The sequence below is a fragment of the Danio rerio genome, chromosome 19, assembly GCF_052040795.2.
Source record: "Danio rerio strain M-AB ecotype USA chromosome 19, GRCz13ab, whole genome shotgun sequence".
NCBI classification, from domain to species: Eukaryota; Metazoa; Chordata; class Actinopteri; order Cypriniformes; family Danionidae; genus Danio; species Danio rerio.
Genome location: NC_141039.2, coordinates 26,577,711 through 26,593,697, shown reverse-complemented (window position 1 = coordinate 26,593,697; position 15,987 = coordinate 26,577,711). Strand labels below are relative to the sequence as shown.

Here is a 15,987-nt window from a genome sequence, read left to right as displayed (position 1 = left end):
CGTCATTGGGGGATGAGCAAGTCGTTCTAAATTGTACGAATTAGATCATATGAATTCATACGAATTAGCCACTAAATCAAACAGTTACGAATTGCTGTGAGATCGTGTTGGACATGCAGTCTAAACAGTATCTGGATCAATGCATGTACAGTAATCTTCTTGGACATTTTTATAGCTTCCAAACAGTTTGCTGCTATTATAAATCACCCATGTCTTGAAGTAGTTCATTATGATGCAATTTACCTTCTATGTGGGATTTGATTGGACAGGAATCACAGGACTGATTTTCTAATCCATAGACAAGAAAAAATAAAGTAGTAACTGCAGGTTGAAGTAGTGGAGTTAAAGTACCAATACTGCATTAAAAATGTACTCAAGGGAAAGTAAAAGTACACATTATAAAACAACTTAGTAAATTAAAATTCCTGAGAAAAAACTACTCAATTACAGTCATTTGAGTATTTGTAATTAGTTAACTTACACCACTGGTTTTAAAACACTATGTTTAATGACAAATCCTATACAGATTAACACTGAAATGGGACTGAAATAATCAACTCTTTAACTCAAGGCCTAGTCTCACAAATTGTTATTCTAAAATATACAATGAAGTTACCTGTTGATTGTTGCTAACTCTTTAGTGGTTTGGATGCTATGCTAATTTTCCTGTAGGCTGCTAAACTAGATTGACTAGCTTAAAATGCAAGATTTTTTCGTCAACCTGCTTCACTTGTTAACACACCCTGTTTTTAATGAGAGAGCACAAGCTTCTAAAATAATTAAAGTGACTTTCAGTGGACAATCACTGAATGGTACTGCGCTGTATAACATTGGATTGTACAATAATAAAATAATAATAATAATAATAATCTAAATCAAAATAATCTAGCACACAATCTAGTTTTTTTTTTTCAATAGGTAGAAAAGGCAAATAAACATTCAATTATTAGACTAACCAGTTCTAGTCAAGAAACTTTACATATCGACAGCTAGCTCTTTGCAACTCTCACATGGTTGCCCATGGAAGCTAAGCAGGGCTGAGCTTGGATGGGAGACCACATGGGAAAGCTCGATTGCGGCCGGAAGTCGTGGTAGTGAGACCACTTGGGGCGCTCAAACTGTGGTCTGCGTAGGTCCTAATACCCCAATATATTAATGGGGACTGTATACTGTTCAGTGAACACTGGTCTTTGGATGAGACGTTACATTGCTGTCATTGTATATCCCAGGATGTCCTTCAAAAAAGAGTAGGGGTTTAACCCCAGCATCTTGACCAAATTTGCCCACTGGTCTCTGCTCATTATGGCCTCCTAACATATCATAATTGGCTTAATCACTCTAGCTGCGTCTCAAATGGCACACTATACACTATGCATTCATGCACTATGTACTTAAGCACTTACACACTCAACAGCATAGTACATGTATGCAGTGTCATCCCAAATGGAGAACTAATGTTTTTTTACTAAGCGGAAATTAAAACCGTTTCCCTGATGACATTTGACAAATCAGTGAAATAAATGACCAAAATTTCAAATAATACCTGCCATGAGAATAACAGCATTCACCATTGGGAGGTGCTATAATCACTCTCGTTGGAGAATTTTGCTTTTACCATCCAAAAAAATAAATAAATAAAGGCTGTTTCTCAATTTCAAGAACGCAGAGAACGGACTTGCATCCTTGTGGAGACCAGTCTTGCCAGGTGTCCTTGGAAGAACGAACTCAGGAGATCGCGAGGACAGAGAACGCGTCCTTTGAGAAATGAGATGCTGCGTTCTTCCTGATGGTTTCATGACCTTCACGTGTTTAAATGGTAAATGATTTAAACAGTGCAGCGTTCATACAACAATTTTTTTTTGTTTTTCCCCTTTTCAAAAAATATACTTTGCATAAAAACTTTATAAATATACTCTGCACAATATAAATAAAACCCTTAATGTGTTTATTCCTTTATTAAGATGTTCATGGTGATGTTTACTTTATTAGGTATATAAATTATATCTCTAAACGTTAAAAATGAATCTAAATAAAATGCTGCGCTTCACACTTCCAGTCGCAATGACTTCTGGGGCTTCCAGAGCGAGTTCGGTGCTCAAGTCTGCATCGGTGCGTCCTCGATATCAAGATCACATCCAGAAAGTTTCACACATCCTCCGTACTTGCGTTCTTCAGTATTGGAACTGAACTTAGGCAGCTGATGATGACGTTGCACGAGAACACGAGGACACAAAACTGCTGAAGAACGCATACTGAGAAACAGCAAAAGTTAGCCAACATTTGGGCCCGATAGCCCCGCCCCTTCGCTACGTGAGCAAACCTGCGGTCGTTGAGTGGGTGAAGTGTCCATCATTCCACACTTTATTTTACTGGCTGAATGAGTGCATAATCACTTATTATTTTTAGAGTTTTCAGTGTGAATGCACTACTTACACTATTTACACTACAAAATGGCGTAGAATAGTGCATAAGTATGTGTCTGGCACAATATGGCTGCCGTCGTGCCATGCAAGTGGATGCTGAACATTGATGGTGGATGAGAAGAATCACCCCCAAAAATGTGTAAAGCACTTTGAGTGTCCAGAAAAGCGCTAAATAAATGTAAGGAAATATTATTATTAATTTTTATAATCAGTGTCTAATATGGACATTGGATTTGGATTTATCTCCTGGGAACCACACATGTTTAATACAAATTTAAATTTAGGGTGAGAGATTGTGAACTGGGCTGGGACATTAAGCATGGGAGGATTTCCTGTGGCAGGAAAAGAAAAAACAAGTTTGAGTGTAAGATGAACTGGACTGAGAGGGACTCATTAAACACGTGCTTTTCACAAGATAAACTGGTATGGCCTTATCACTCGCTGCTCTACCAAAGCAGGGCACGTCTCAACAGATGCTTCATGCGCACAAGAAAGTGAGCAGCACAAAAATGACGCAAATGACTCGACCCCTCTGCAAAACACGACTACTGGAAGCAAATCTGCTTGAGCAAAAAATATAAGCACGGCCTGATCCATGTCATACGGGTTGTGTACGCTGACATTTTTTAATTTAATTAGGGCTAAAAAAAATCTCATAATCAAAAAAACAGCGTACAAGCAAATGAGCACAAATAAAACACAATCATTGGGGGTATTTTGGATGTGTTTTCCCAGTACCGAAGCTCCCCAAAACACTAACAGCAGGTCTGGTTTTATTGACAGAGCTTTGTTATCCGTTAGAGATGAAATGACAGTGTTTGCCTTGAGCAAATAAGAACATCCATGTCTGTTTGCTTTCCATTGATCCTAAATTCACTTTTGGTGTCCAGTTTCTACATTTAAGTCTTATCTTTAGATTACTGAAAATAAACGACTTGCATCAGTGAAATGCAGCTGAAACTACTTTCCTTCAGTTTCCTGAAAAAATGTCAAATAAATCATCAATTTAAATCATTCATCTAATTTTTGGACATGGCTTTGCAAGCTATTTCCATCTGGCAAAGTTTGTTTTTGTGTGTAAAATAGTTTTCTGCATTTTCTAAAGAAAATGTTAAAACAAAGATTCAGATGAAAATGACCGGCACATGCTGTTGCCAAGTAGATGTCAATTACTCATCTATACACTCTCAGAAAAAAAGGTAGAAAACTTGGGGCGGTACCTTTTCAAAAGAGCCACTTTTGTACAGGTTCACATTATGGCCCGTTTCCACTGAGTGGTACAGTACAGTTCAGTTCGGTATGCTTTTACGTTTCCATTCTCAAAAGATTCCTAAAAGTGAACCATACCACTTTTTGCGTATACCCTTTGCAAAAGGTGGAGCAAAATGTGCAGCTGAACGCTAATGGTTTACAGAGATTTGTCACTCGCTTGCAACAAGCCAAAATAAAAACAAAGAAACCGCCACGTTTTAAATACACAGCCGAGACATTACATCGTAATAATATATACATATAATAACAAGCCATGGTCGACCTGAGCTCAAACATACCTTGTCGTTGTCTTGATGAACAGCCACAAAGCCAAGAAGGAGAGCAGATTCTGCCCTGTGCAAGCGGTTTTGCGCTCATGTGCGTGTCTATATTTGAAAAAACAAAATTCTTGAGCTGATGATAATAATGTGCGCCTGATTATTGAAGCACTTCTGACATTCGATCCTGTCCGAAACGAACAACGCGAGACTGATGCGCAAAAAACAAAGAGGAAGACGGAAAAAACAGGAGCAAATTATTTTTTCAGCAAACATGAACAAACTTCCATGTTTACCCTGCTGAAAAAACCAGCTTAAACCAGACTAGGCTGGTTGGCTGTTTTAGCTGGTTGACCAGCCTGGTTTTTAAAGGGGTTTTGGGGATTTCCAGGTAGGTTTCCAGCCATTTCCAGCCTGGACTTAGCTGATCAGGCTGGAAAATGACCAGCCTGGTTTAAGCTGGACATAGCTGGTTTTGGCTGGGCTTCCAGCCTGGCTAGGCTGGTCAAGCTGGTTTTATCTGGTCATCTCCCAGCCTGACCAGCTAAGACCAGGCTGGAAATGGCTGGAAACCAGCCTGGAAATGGCCAAAACCCCTCTAAAACCAGCCTGGTCGACCGGCAAAAACCAGCTAACCAGCCTAGGCTGGTTTAAGCTGTTTTTTTCAGTAGGGTAATGATTGTCATCACCTTTTGGATTATTATGAACTCGAAATGACGGAGTTACTTTCTAAAAGAGGTTACATGTGCTGCTGAAGATTAAAGAATCAGATGAGAGGTTTGCATTGACTGTAGGCCACATGTTGTGTGTTGTTTTTGAACCCAAATAAGGACTACATATATGCTGTGTTTTGTTGTAATTGGTAACATATCAGAGACTGTAAGGGTCTGTATGTGTTCATATATGTTGCATTTATTTATTTATTTTATATAATCGCAGATGTTACTGTATTGCTATTTTAACTCTTTCATTGATCTGCAATTATAATCGAATCCTGTTAATAGAAAGGTTAGTAATGAACATTTATACACAATTATTTATGTGTATAAAGCATCTATTTTGTGAGAAGTGCTTCTCGTATGATATGTGAGCGACCCGTACAGCTGTAGACATTTTCTTGAGCGAGAATAATGTTGACTGAAACTTTCTATTGTACACCACGCCCACCAAAAGGGTCTCATTGATATCCCTTCAGCAGTGGAAAAGCAAGCCTGATAAAGGTGACCTTTACCATATCGTACTGTTACTGTACCACTCAGTGGAACCAGTACCTTTAGGGTACACTCTTGATCCTTCAATTTATTACCAGTATTAATATTTACGTTAAAAGGTACAAATGTGGACATGCATGGTACAAAAGTGTACCGTTTGAAAATGTACTTTAGGTTTTGTACCTTTATTTCTGAGATTTACAGTTTTGAAATATCTTTATAAATATACCTGCAGGGTAAAAATATGGAAACATGTCTGATTGCCTAAAGCAGGGGTCCCCAAACTCTGATGTGCTACAGAATTTAGCTCCAGCTTGCCTCCAACTTCAAGTATGACTGGTAAGAGCTTGATTAGAATAAAGAGGTTTATATTTAGGTGTGCATAATTGTAGCTATAGCTAAACTTTGCAGAACATTGGCTTCCCAGAACTAAATTTTGCTTTAATACTTGAGTTATTCATAGAGGGTTACATTTTATTTGGCTGTTATTGGCTGGTTTGTTAATCAGAAAAATAAGAAAGTAAATTTTGTATTCTTCTATATTTGTTTTTTTTTTTTCATGTAAATATTTTTCTTGGTAATAAAGGGCCTTTATAGTGATACACATATCACCTTAAGTATTGTTAATTTAAAAATAGTAAGTTTAAATGTATGCATTAAATACATTATATTACTAAATAATACAATTATACTCGTTTGAATAATTTATAAACAGTTAAAATGAATGAAAGTATGCTGAGAACGATAATGACATCTTAAAACTTTTATTAAAAATGAATTCTCATACAAAAACTCTTTAAATTACATACAAAAAAGGGATATTTGCACATTTTGCACTGTTTATAATAACAGTAATATTTCACTCTGTGAAGAAACAAAACAACACACACACACAATCAACAAATTTCAGGAAGATCTCCACAAGTGAAATGTTGATCAAAATGTCTTCAGGATTAACTGCACACAGTGCAGCTTCTGGTCTCACAAATCAACGTGGTCAGGGCTCAAGTCCAAACAGACCCCAATTTTGGCACTTGGAGTGTTGAGTTCTCTTTTTTTGGCCTAATGCTCAAGTCCACAGTGAAAAAACAGCATCACTGGAGCCCTTTCTTAGGACAAGGTTTTGAGTGCATTACAGTACAGTCTTGAGTTGGGATTGCAATGCCTGATCCCTAAACAATTTTGGAAGACAAAAGAAAGACAAAAAGAAAAACATAGGAAATCTCCCTGGGAGTAGTTACACAGCAACTTGCATCCATAAAAAGTGCATTCAAATAAAAAGAAAAAAAAAAAAAACAGCCTCAACACTGTTCAAAGACAAACTGACACTGTATGATTTTTCCCTTGATGAAAAGAGTATGGTATACCACAAATCTTCTTTACATTCAATATATATATATCTCTCTGGTTAGAACACCAACCTAACCTCATGACCAAAAAACAAACAAGTTGAAGAATGTTTCTACAAATGAAATCTTCCATCCCCACAAAACAATTATGGAATGATAACGAAAACGATGCACTAAATGCTAATGGATGTCATATTGGGGGACTATTGGAAAGTACATGACCACCATTTGGGAAAGTCTACGTGTGCTTAAATGGCTATTTTGCGACACAATCAGTTTGCACCTCAGCAGTAATCTCATAGTAAGAAAGAGCAGCTCAAATATAATGAAATACAGCACACCAAACAGCCCTTGTGCCCTCTTTCAGGCCCTGAAACAGCATCGGTAATATGACAAAAACACATTTAACTTGAGTGATGCATGATATAAGATGGCTGTCAGCAATGCAGGCACAAGAGAGCTCAGACTACACGTCTTCTTCCTCTGAACTTCGACTAGCTCGTCCTGCAGAAGGTCCACTCGGGGCCCCGAAATCCTCCGCTTCATCTTTACTTTCACACATCCATACGACACTTCTCAAACAGACTTTGATCCGCATGGTGAAAGCCCGAAGAGCTTTTGAGTGGGAAAATATACCCTTTTTTACGGGCAACAGTTCAGTTCTAGTGCTCTGCTAAGGTTGGTTCAGCAGACAGGAAGCATGCGGGCGTTTGCATTGAACTCCTCCTCCACCTAAACAACAGAAGAACCAACAATTGGATTAAATTTTAATTGATTTGTAATAATGGTTGGATTACAAATGGAATGAAGATGTTTTGTCAATCTGATCAAGTGGATGATGCTAAATACAGGTGAAAAAAGGGTCTAAAATGTTTTAAGCTTATCCAATTTGGACCTCTTTCAGAATAAGATTGATTGGACTGCTTTTGTAGTTTAAATTCTAACGTGATATGGTCCGTAATGAAATAAGAAAAAAGGAAACCCCTCCAAAGAGAATAGGGAATCAAAAACACAAGTGGTCACTAAAGATTCTTTTAAATGTAGAAGTAAAATAAGTCTTGGCTGACCACTTGTAGTTAGAAATTTATGGACCAAAACAGTTGTGTTCAGGGTCAGCCATTTACCCCAATTGAATTTTGTCAATGGTCAGTGTGACTGTATATACTTGACACTCACCTCAGAATAAGCAGGGAGTGGAGGGAACTGGAACTGGGCTGCATTCATGAAGATGGGACTGTCTCCACCATCATAGTCATCCAGCAGAGGAGTAAGAGGTTGGTCTATGCAGCAATCGCGTGTAATGTCACAGTAGCTTGGTGGGGCGGATGATGGCATTCGCAGGGACACCCAGCTATTCGATGCATTGCTGATGGAACCATCCTGACTGCTCATGCTGTTGGTGCGGCTACCAAAACCATTGTAGGGCACTGTTCCAATGACCAGGGGCAGCTCCAGAATCAACTTTTCGCTGCCTGGGATGTGCATGTAAATCTGTAGATAGAGAAGAAAACTGTTTAGCACCTACTTTGTGGATGCCACAACGTCATGCAACTATAACAATGCCAAAGTGACACTCACCATAAGTGCATATTCCACTCGAATGATGTTGCAACCCAAAATGGAAGGCTTGATTTTAGGCACACGGATGCTCTTTCCCTGCCAGGCATCGCACATGCCGGAGATGATGTGGTTGCCACGCACTGAGGAGAGTTTTTGCCTGAAGACCTTGGTGCGGCCATTGGCTTGGTAGGTCTGCTTGGCCACAATGGCTGCTTTGGGTACCACGATGCGAGAGCAGGTGTTCTCAAATTTGGCATCAATGCAGATCTCTTCACCTTCACAGAAGCCACGCCTGTCAATCTTAGCGTTGAGAGAAACCTGGCCGTCAGGGATGAACATGCAGGTCACCTTCTTCTCCTTCATGCCACCAGTTGGGGACTGTTGAGGGATGGGAAAGCAAGAATGATTAACATGAACTCCAACTTCTCTAAAACAGTTTATTTTGGCATTAAAAATGATGTAAGTCAATGATCATCAGTGTCTAAAGTCTGAAAAAAGCTAATCAGGAGTGTATGTGCTTTGATAAAGGTTACTCAACCATGAGGAACTCACCAGCAAGTCTGGAGTGTTGACATCCAGTGGCTCTTCAACCTCAAAGTGTTTCTTGCACTCCAGGGCGGGCTGACAGGGTCTTTCCATCAGAGCCTTCACGTAGTACTGAACAAATCCAAACTTGCCCTTGTAAGAAGACACCAGCTGCCTGTTGGTAAAATAATAGTTTTATTTAATTGACCAAAAAAACAAACTAAAATGAATGTGTACTTTGTCAATCGAAATGCTTACCCTTGGGCTGGCAGCTCAAAGCCAAATGAATATTCATACTTGTTGCCAGGGCGGAGAATGACAGAACCATCATTGTCTGTGAAAAATAAAGATACATACATTAATTTGAAACAATTCCTTTAGATTTAAAGCACATGCTAAAAACATACCAACTTAAACATGAGCAAAATAAAATTGTTACCACTTGTTTAGATTTTTATTTAGCATTGACAAGACTTAAAACTTGAAACGAATCTCTACATTATGAATGTCACTATGCTTTAAGTTATAAGCATTTGTTGATACTGTTTTTCACTTGAAAAGATATGATAAACCACTTTCATTGGCTACCCTATTACTGTTATTTATGTTAGTTATTTAATTCATGTGATGCCACATTCCATCATCAGCACCACATCCAATCTCATCAACATAAGCAAAGCTAAATTCAAAAGCACAGATCAATCTTTTTTAACTGACCTGTTGGATGTTCGTCTAGTTGGACAACATCTTCATACTTCAGATAGTCCACTTCTTCACGGCATCTCTGCTTGCCTTTCGCGTACTCCACCTTAGCGCAACCGACTCCCAGGACCTTCATGGCCATCACTCTGGTCACCTCCGACACCTCCACCAAAACCTTTCCAGCCACTTTATCTCCACTGCAGTAAAATGTCTTGGATGGATCATTGAAGGCGATCTCGAAGACCTTCACTCTTTTTGTCATCGCCACCATTGTGATGTTACAAATTTCCAAACCAAAAAGAAAACACACGTCTCGATCTCAGCAACAAAAAGTTGGCAAATCGCTAAAATATTGAATAGTCCTTCAGAAGTGCATCCGAGCTCAATCCAAAACGAATTAAATGTGTGAATAGCAGTAAATAAGTGCTTTATGCAAATGCACTAATCACACACTCCAGGCTCGCATGGTTTGTATAGGAGCTTTGTGCACGCTGGGCTAGGCTAGGGTTTTATACTCAGACGCTTCTACCAGTGAGTCAGTAGGCTTGTTTACCACTTCAGCTGTTCATGTGGAAGTGGTATGCACAGCATGGCTCAGCGCATGCACAGCGCACCCATTGGTCGAAATTCGGTGTTTGTGTCGTCACTGGCCAATCAGCGAGCAGAAGCGGCGCGTGGACACCTCGTGGCTGAGAGCGCTGAGCGAGTGCACAGCAGCTGCAGGAAGGGAGGAGGCGGCGGAGGAGGAGTGTGGGACTTTACGATGAAGCGTCCGAACAAAGGAGCGGGATGTTGCAAGGACATGCCCAACAATTTGGAGAACCAATAAGAAATTCAACCGAAAACCTAAATACGTGCTACGTGCAGCGGTTGGATGTTGATGATCGCTTGAAGGAACAAACAGTTCAAGGAGAGAGACAGGCAGGAAGAAAGGCGGTATTCCCCGGTCTTGCTAAATTTGGGTGTGTTGAATAAAAGTGATGCCTCTGCCGGTACAAACTAGGTTAAGAGACAATGACTAATACATAAATTAGATCTTGAGTAAAAATAGTAAGCATGAGTAATAGAGTTAGACCTATATGTCAGTTACACATGTGACTTCTCTACAACGATTATTGGAGTAATAGTAATATTAAGTTATAATGTTACAGAGAAAACATTTGTATATGCTTCATTTTCTACCATATGACAGAAAAAATAGTGGCGTTTTGTTAAAGTTATGAACAATTTTGCTTAATACCATTTCACGTGGTACATTCTGTAAGATGACAAAAAGCAAATGCATGGAGCTTTGGGGCCTCGTAAACACGTGCACATTTATTGCTCAGGCTCCATCTAGTGTTTAAAGTAATATGACAATATTTGAACATGTTTTGTTAAATTATGATTAGTAACAAATTAATAAATGTTACATAAGTTTATAAATAAATTGAATTGAAATTGAATACACCTAATTAAACATGAAAAACTACCTATACTTGTTAGAAGGACAATTAAAAACAATATTGTTGCGAATGTTACTTCTCAATATAATATAATGCAATAAGCGTAATATAACGTTCGTTCATTCTTTCATTCATTCATCACTTAGACATCCACTTCTAGAATGCTATTTTAGGCTATGGGAATGTTTTTTGGTATTGAACTTGGCATTGAACTATGTGTTTGCGGGTTGAACAAACCATTGCTTCCCTCTGCTGGTCAAACTAACGTAAAACACATTTAATCATACAAAAATCTTTTTAATTAAATATTTTTTTATTAAATACAATTAATTCAAAGCACATGTATTTCTGTGGCTTTTGCAGAATTTGTTAATTATCTGAAAACTAAAATATAATACGAGATATTGTTACTTATTCATGACAAACAAATAAGTAATCTTTAATTTAAATGCATTATAGCATGGAAGCATATAGTCACTATAGCACGGAAATTCAGAACATCTTAGTCTTCATTATTTTTGTTTCTTATTAATGTTATATCCATCATTTAAAAAATTCTGTACAAAAAAAAACTACATGATTGTTGTGCTTTCAAATTAGATTTACTATTAAATAAAATTATAAATAACAAAACATCTGTTTCTATTTTAAATTTATCTTTCGCACAATTTTTTGAGGGAGGGGTATTAACATATCGCAGAGTGGAGTAGTGCAATTCTTGTGAAAGTTTTAATTTGTTTAATAATAAAGTGTTAAAGCACCTTTTGTGGGTGTTTCCTTTATGAACTTAAAAAATCAGTGTATGCAAGTAGCACATGCACAGGCAAGTGAATTTCTGGACCTCCATAAATACATCACTCAGGCTCCATCTAGTGTTTAAAGAAAAACCTCACAACAATAGTTTTAGAGAATTTGAGAATAAAATGTTTATTCTTTTCTCAGAGAGTAAACAGTATACTATATTCTATTCTTTTAAAAAGTATTTTGTTGATTCTTGGGGGAGGGAATAGGAATTGACATTTCATCCTCTACTTGGGTGGAGGGATTGCATCATATTCACTCTTGGTCTATGAATGTAAGACCACAGCATAGATTACACTATACTAAAGCCAAACTTAACAAGCTGTTTATCTCTTCTTGGTGTGATAAATGCTAAGGCGCGGTCGGGACCTATGGTCATATATTTTGGTCCTGTCCTGAAGTATCTGAATTTTGGAAAAGTATCTTCAGACTTTATTCCCAGGCTTTTGAAATGGACATTAAATTTGATGTGGAATTAGCATTGTTTGGATGTTCAGACCAGGCTCTAACTTGGCCTAAACATCAACAACTCTCCCTCATGTTTGGCATGGTGCTGGCCAAGAGAGTGATTCTGATCCGACACCTTCAAAATGGTTTTTAAATGGTTAGCTGAAATGGTTTCTGCCCTCATGCTGGAAAGGTTACTTTTCTCTAAATTTGGCAAACATAAGTTGTGCTACAAAACATGGGGCCCCTTCCATAGGTTAATAAAACATTTGTGATCGCATAATAATAGACAGTTACGTTTCACAGGACCTTGAGCAGTCTAGTATAAATAATTATTAATTTGTAAATAATCTAAATAATAAAAATAAACTATGGCTTATACTAATTGTTAAAGTATTTAAAAATAATTGGTGGGTCAGACTTAAATCACAAATTTTAGGATTAAAAGTTAAGAATTGAGGGCTGGGTTATGTTACTTCTTTATCATACATTTTTTATTAGCTTAGGTGATGCAGTGGCGCAGTAGGTAGTGCTGTTGCCTCACAGCAAGAAGGTTGCTGGTTCGAGCCTCGGATGGGTCAATTGGTGTTTCAGTGTGGAGTTTGCATGTTTTCCCTGCGTTCGCGTGGGTTTCCTCCGGGTGCTTCAGTTTCCCCCACAAGTCCAAAGACATGCTGTACAGGTGAATTGGGTCGGCTAAATTGTCCGTAGTGAATGAGTGTGTGTGGATGTTTCAGAGAGATGGGTTGCGGCTGGATAGGCATCCGCTGCGTAAAAATGTGCAGGATAAGTTGGCGGGTCATTCCGCTGTGGCGACCCCGGATTAAGAAAGGGACTAAGCCGACAAGAAAATGAATGAATAAATGTATTATTAGCTTACTTTTTTGGGTTGAAGGTTGCCTCCCTCTGCTGGTAATATTAGGCAATTTTTTTCTTTTTTAGTTCGTTTAGTTTCAAATTTCATTAGTATTATTGCTAATAATTAAAGGAGCCATGGTGCAATTTATGCTATACTTTTTGTATTTACTTAAAGCTGAATTGTGTAATAAAATAATAAAATAAAAATAACCATTAGTCTACTAACGTTATATGTTTAAAAAATCATGTAGCTTTTTTATTAAATTGGAAAAATAAATCACTCACATTGAGAATAAGAACCTTTTAGTACATTCAAATAATAATAAAAAAACAATGGTGTCATTAAAACGTTGAAACTAAAGTTTAATTAACGTCAGATTATAATTAAAATAATTTTTGAGTAACTTGCTGGTAAACACATGTCGGTGCATCACATTTTGCGATTATATTTAGCCAATCATTACTGGATATTAGTGTCGTGTTCGCGTTTTGTATTAGTAAAAAGCGGGGCTTGTACGAAGTTGTTTAAGGTTCCCTGTTCATTGATTTAAAAAGAAAGATATCAAATTAAACTTAACTGTTTCCAGTAGTAACGGCAGAGTGTAATACTTCCAGGTTAAAAGTCAGTTAAAAGTCTCTTAAACATGGCTGCTCCCTTGGAGTTGTTCTGTTGGAAAGGCGACTATGGATTACCTTCAGTAGACGTCGACTGTTTAGCCGTACTGGTAAGGGAAAATCTGGTCGGATGTTATAGTAGTTTTCGCTGTTTTATGTGTTTCGGTATATGCCGTAAATGTGTTGTTATTGGAGGTCAGGAGAGATGAGGTGACTTACAGCACGCCTGACAGATGCTGTCAAACCCATTCACGTTTGAATGGACTCTTTTTTATTGTGTGTATTCAGTACATTAGATATTGAATTTGAATTTCCAGTAATATTTAGGAGCTATTGTCCGATTGTTGATGGTTATGGTAATGATAGTCGTGTAATTGAGATTAAATTTGATCAGATACACTAAATTAGGTCTACAGTATGTTAATACAGTTACATTCATGTTACTTCATTGTCAAAAACTTAATCTTATTTTTGATTTTATTATAGTGATAGATTACATAATTTTAAATATTTCCTCATTTTAACAATTACAGTGTTTTGTGCAAAATATAGAAATATATATTTTATGTTATTTTAAAGCTTCAAACTAAAATACATTTTAAAAATATCTTTAATTAAATATGTAGGACATTTAGTGTCAGAATCATTTTTTGCTTATTATTTTTCTTGTATAATTTTTACAAGAATGGCTTAGTTATTGAAAGGTTACTACAGTTGAAGTCAGAATTTTTAGGCCCCCTTTGAATTTTGTTTTCTTTTTTAAATATTTCCCAAATTATTTTTAACAGAGCAAGGAAATTTTCACAGTATCTCTGATAATATTTTTTCTTCTAGAGGAAGGCTTATTTGTTTTATTTTGGCTAGAATAAAATCAGTTTTTAATGTTGACAATTATTAGCTCCTGCTATATTTTTCTCGATATTCTAAAGAACAAACCATCGTTATTCAATAACTTGCCTAATTACTCTCACTTGGCTAGTTTACCTAATTAACCTAGTAAAGCCTTTAAATGTCACTTTAAGCTGTATAGAAGTGTCTTGAAAAATATCTAGTAAAATATTATGTGCTGTCATCATGGCAAAGATAAAATAAATCAGTTATTAGAGGTGAGTTATTAGAACTATTATGCTTAGAAATATGTAGAAAAAAATCTCTCCGTTAAACAGAAATTGGGGAAAAAATATAAAAGGGGGCTAATAGTTCTGACTTTAACTGTACATCACAAAATTAATATTTTTAACAGTATTTACTTGCCCTCATGACTTTCTCAACTCATAAAACTTTTGTTTTATGGCATTTTTTTATGCCATAAAACTTTTTTTTATGGCATTTAATATAATATCTGAGGCGGGTTACATTTTTTTAAAGATGTCATTCTTTAATACTGAGTATGAATAATTTATTACTATTTGTTTTGGGTAGTTCAGTTGCATAAAATGCTGCATAATTAATTGTAATAAGTGGGGTTTACCTTTAGGCAAAATCCACTATTGTTATTCTCCATACTTATTATTCTTACTATAATTATTGTGTAACGAAGACATCTTAAAATAAAGTGGTTCTTCAGATTTTCAAAATTTATTTATGTGAATAAATAAAAAATTATCATAATAAAGATAAATATAAGAAATAATTTTGGCTTTTACTTACATGTAAACATTGTAGGGTGTAGTTTTGTTAATCAATTTAATGTATCAAACTTAAACATTTGTATCATGGTTTCAACAAAGATATTAGGCAGAAGTAATGTTTGATTATAAATGAATAATAACATGGATTTTGAGCAGCAAATCAGTAAATTAAGATGATTTCTGAAGGATTGTGATTAAACTCGAAAAATGATGCTGGGAATTGAGCTTTGCATTACTGTAATACATTACACACTGATGTATAAAAAGGTGGTTATATTACATTAGTAATATTGTGAAGTGTTTGTACATTTTTTTATAGTTTTGATTCTATTTTAATAGAATTAATTTGGCTTTTTATAAAATGTAATTATTGAATTACTCCAAAGTTGAAGCACTTAAAAACGTTTAAATGCAGGCAACGCACCGTCATTTTTAGTAGGCTAGCACAGAAACTCCATTGAAAATACAGGGGTAATTTATTTTTATTTATTTTTTTATACTTTTATTTTAAGGTTTTTCAAGTAAAACAGAAAACAACAAACAATATCGTCTCAGAACATACACACTTGGCAAGTAAATAAATGAATTGCCGTACATGTGGGTTTAGCCGTACATTCGGCTAAATAGTCCTATAAGTCCTATAAGGTAGTGTGCCAGTCAGTTTTCATGAAGGGTGATGGAATTGGATTGACCACGTTTCAGGTCTAAGTATGCAAGAAAGGGTTCCCAGGTAGCAAAGAACTTTTTGTTGGAATTAGACCTGATAAATCTAAGCCTTTCCAAGTGGATAATGGAGGCCATATCCATTAGCCAGGTTCGAAAAGAAAGAGGTAAAGGACATTTCCAGTTTTTTAGTATTAGCCGCTTGGCCACAGTCATGCCTAGAGTAAG

The 15,987-nt window shown here is 36.6% G+C and overlaps 2 protein-coding genes and 1 long non-coding RNA gene across 6 annotated transcripts in view; 2 read left to right on the top strand and 1 right to left on the bottom strand.

Annotated features, from left to right (window-relative positions):
* Nucleotides 1–1,867: 1,867 nt before the first annotated feature.
* Nucleotides 1,868–6,305, top strand: LOC147832570 (uncharacterized). Its single transcript, XR_015516803.1, has 3 exons — nt 1,868–3,508; nt 3,655–4,314; nt 4,608–6,305. It is a non-coding gene; the product is annotated as an uncharacterized LOC147832570 (long non-coding RNA).
* txnipa (thioredoxin interacting protein a) lies at nt 5,912–9,783 on the bottom strand. The gene is given in 6 exon segments (NM_200087.1): nt 5,912–7,244; nt 7,689–8,003; nt 8,091–8,450; nt 8,625–8,772; nt 8,856–8,931; nt 9,315–9,783. Coding segments are annotated over 6 exon segments (1,203 nt in total). The 5' UTR covers nt 9,571–9,783; the 3' UTR covers nt 5,912–7,196.
* A 276-nt stretch (nt 9,784–10,059) lies between these two features.
* Nucleotides 10,060–15,987, top strand: part of mtx1b (metaxin 1b) — a 41,762-nt gene continuing 35,834 nt past the window's right edge. For 2 of the 4 annotated variants that reach the window (XM_087293872.1, XM_087293871.1), the window contains exon 1: nt 10,060–10,261. Coding sequence is in view for 2 of the 4 variants with exons in the window: in XM_087293870.1 (XP_087149996.1) it covers nt 13,495–13,575 (81 nt within the window). In the remaining 2 variants the exon portion in view is untranslated. 4 annotated transcript variants of the gene reach the window in all.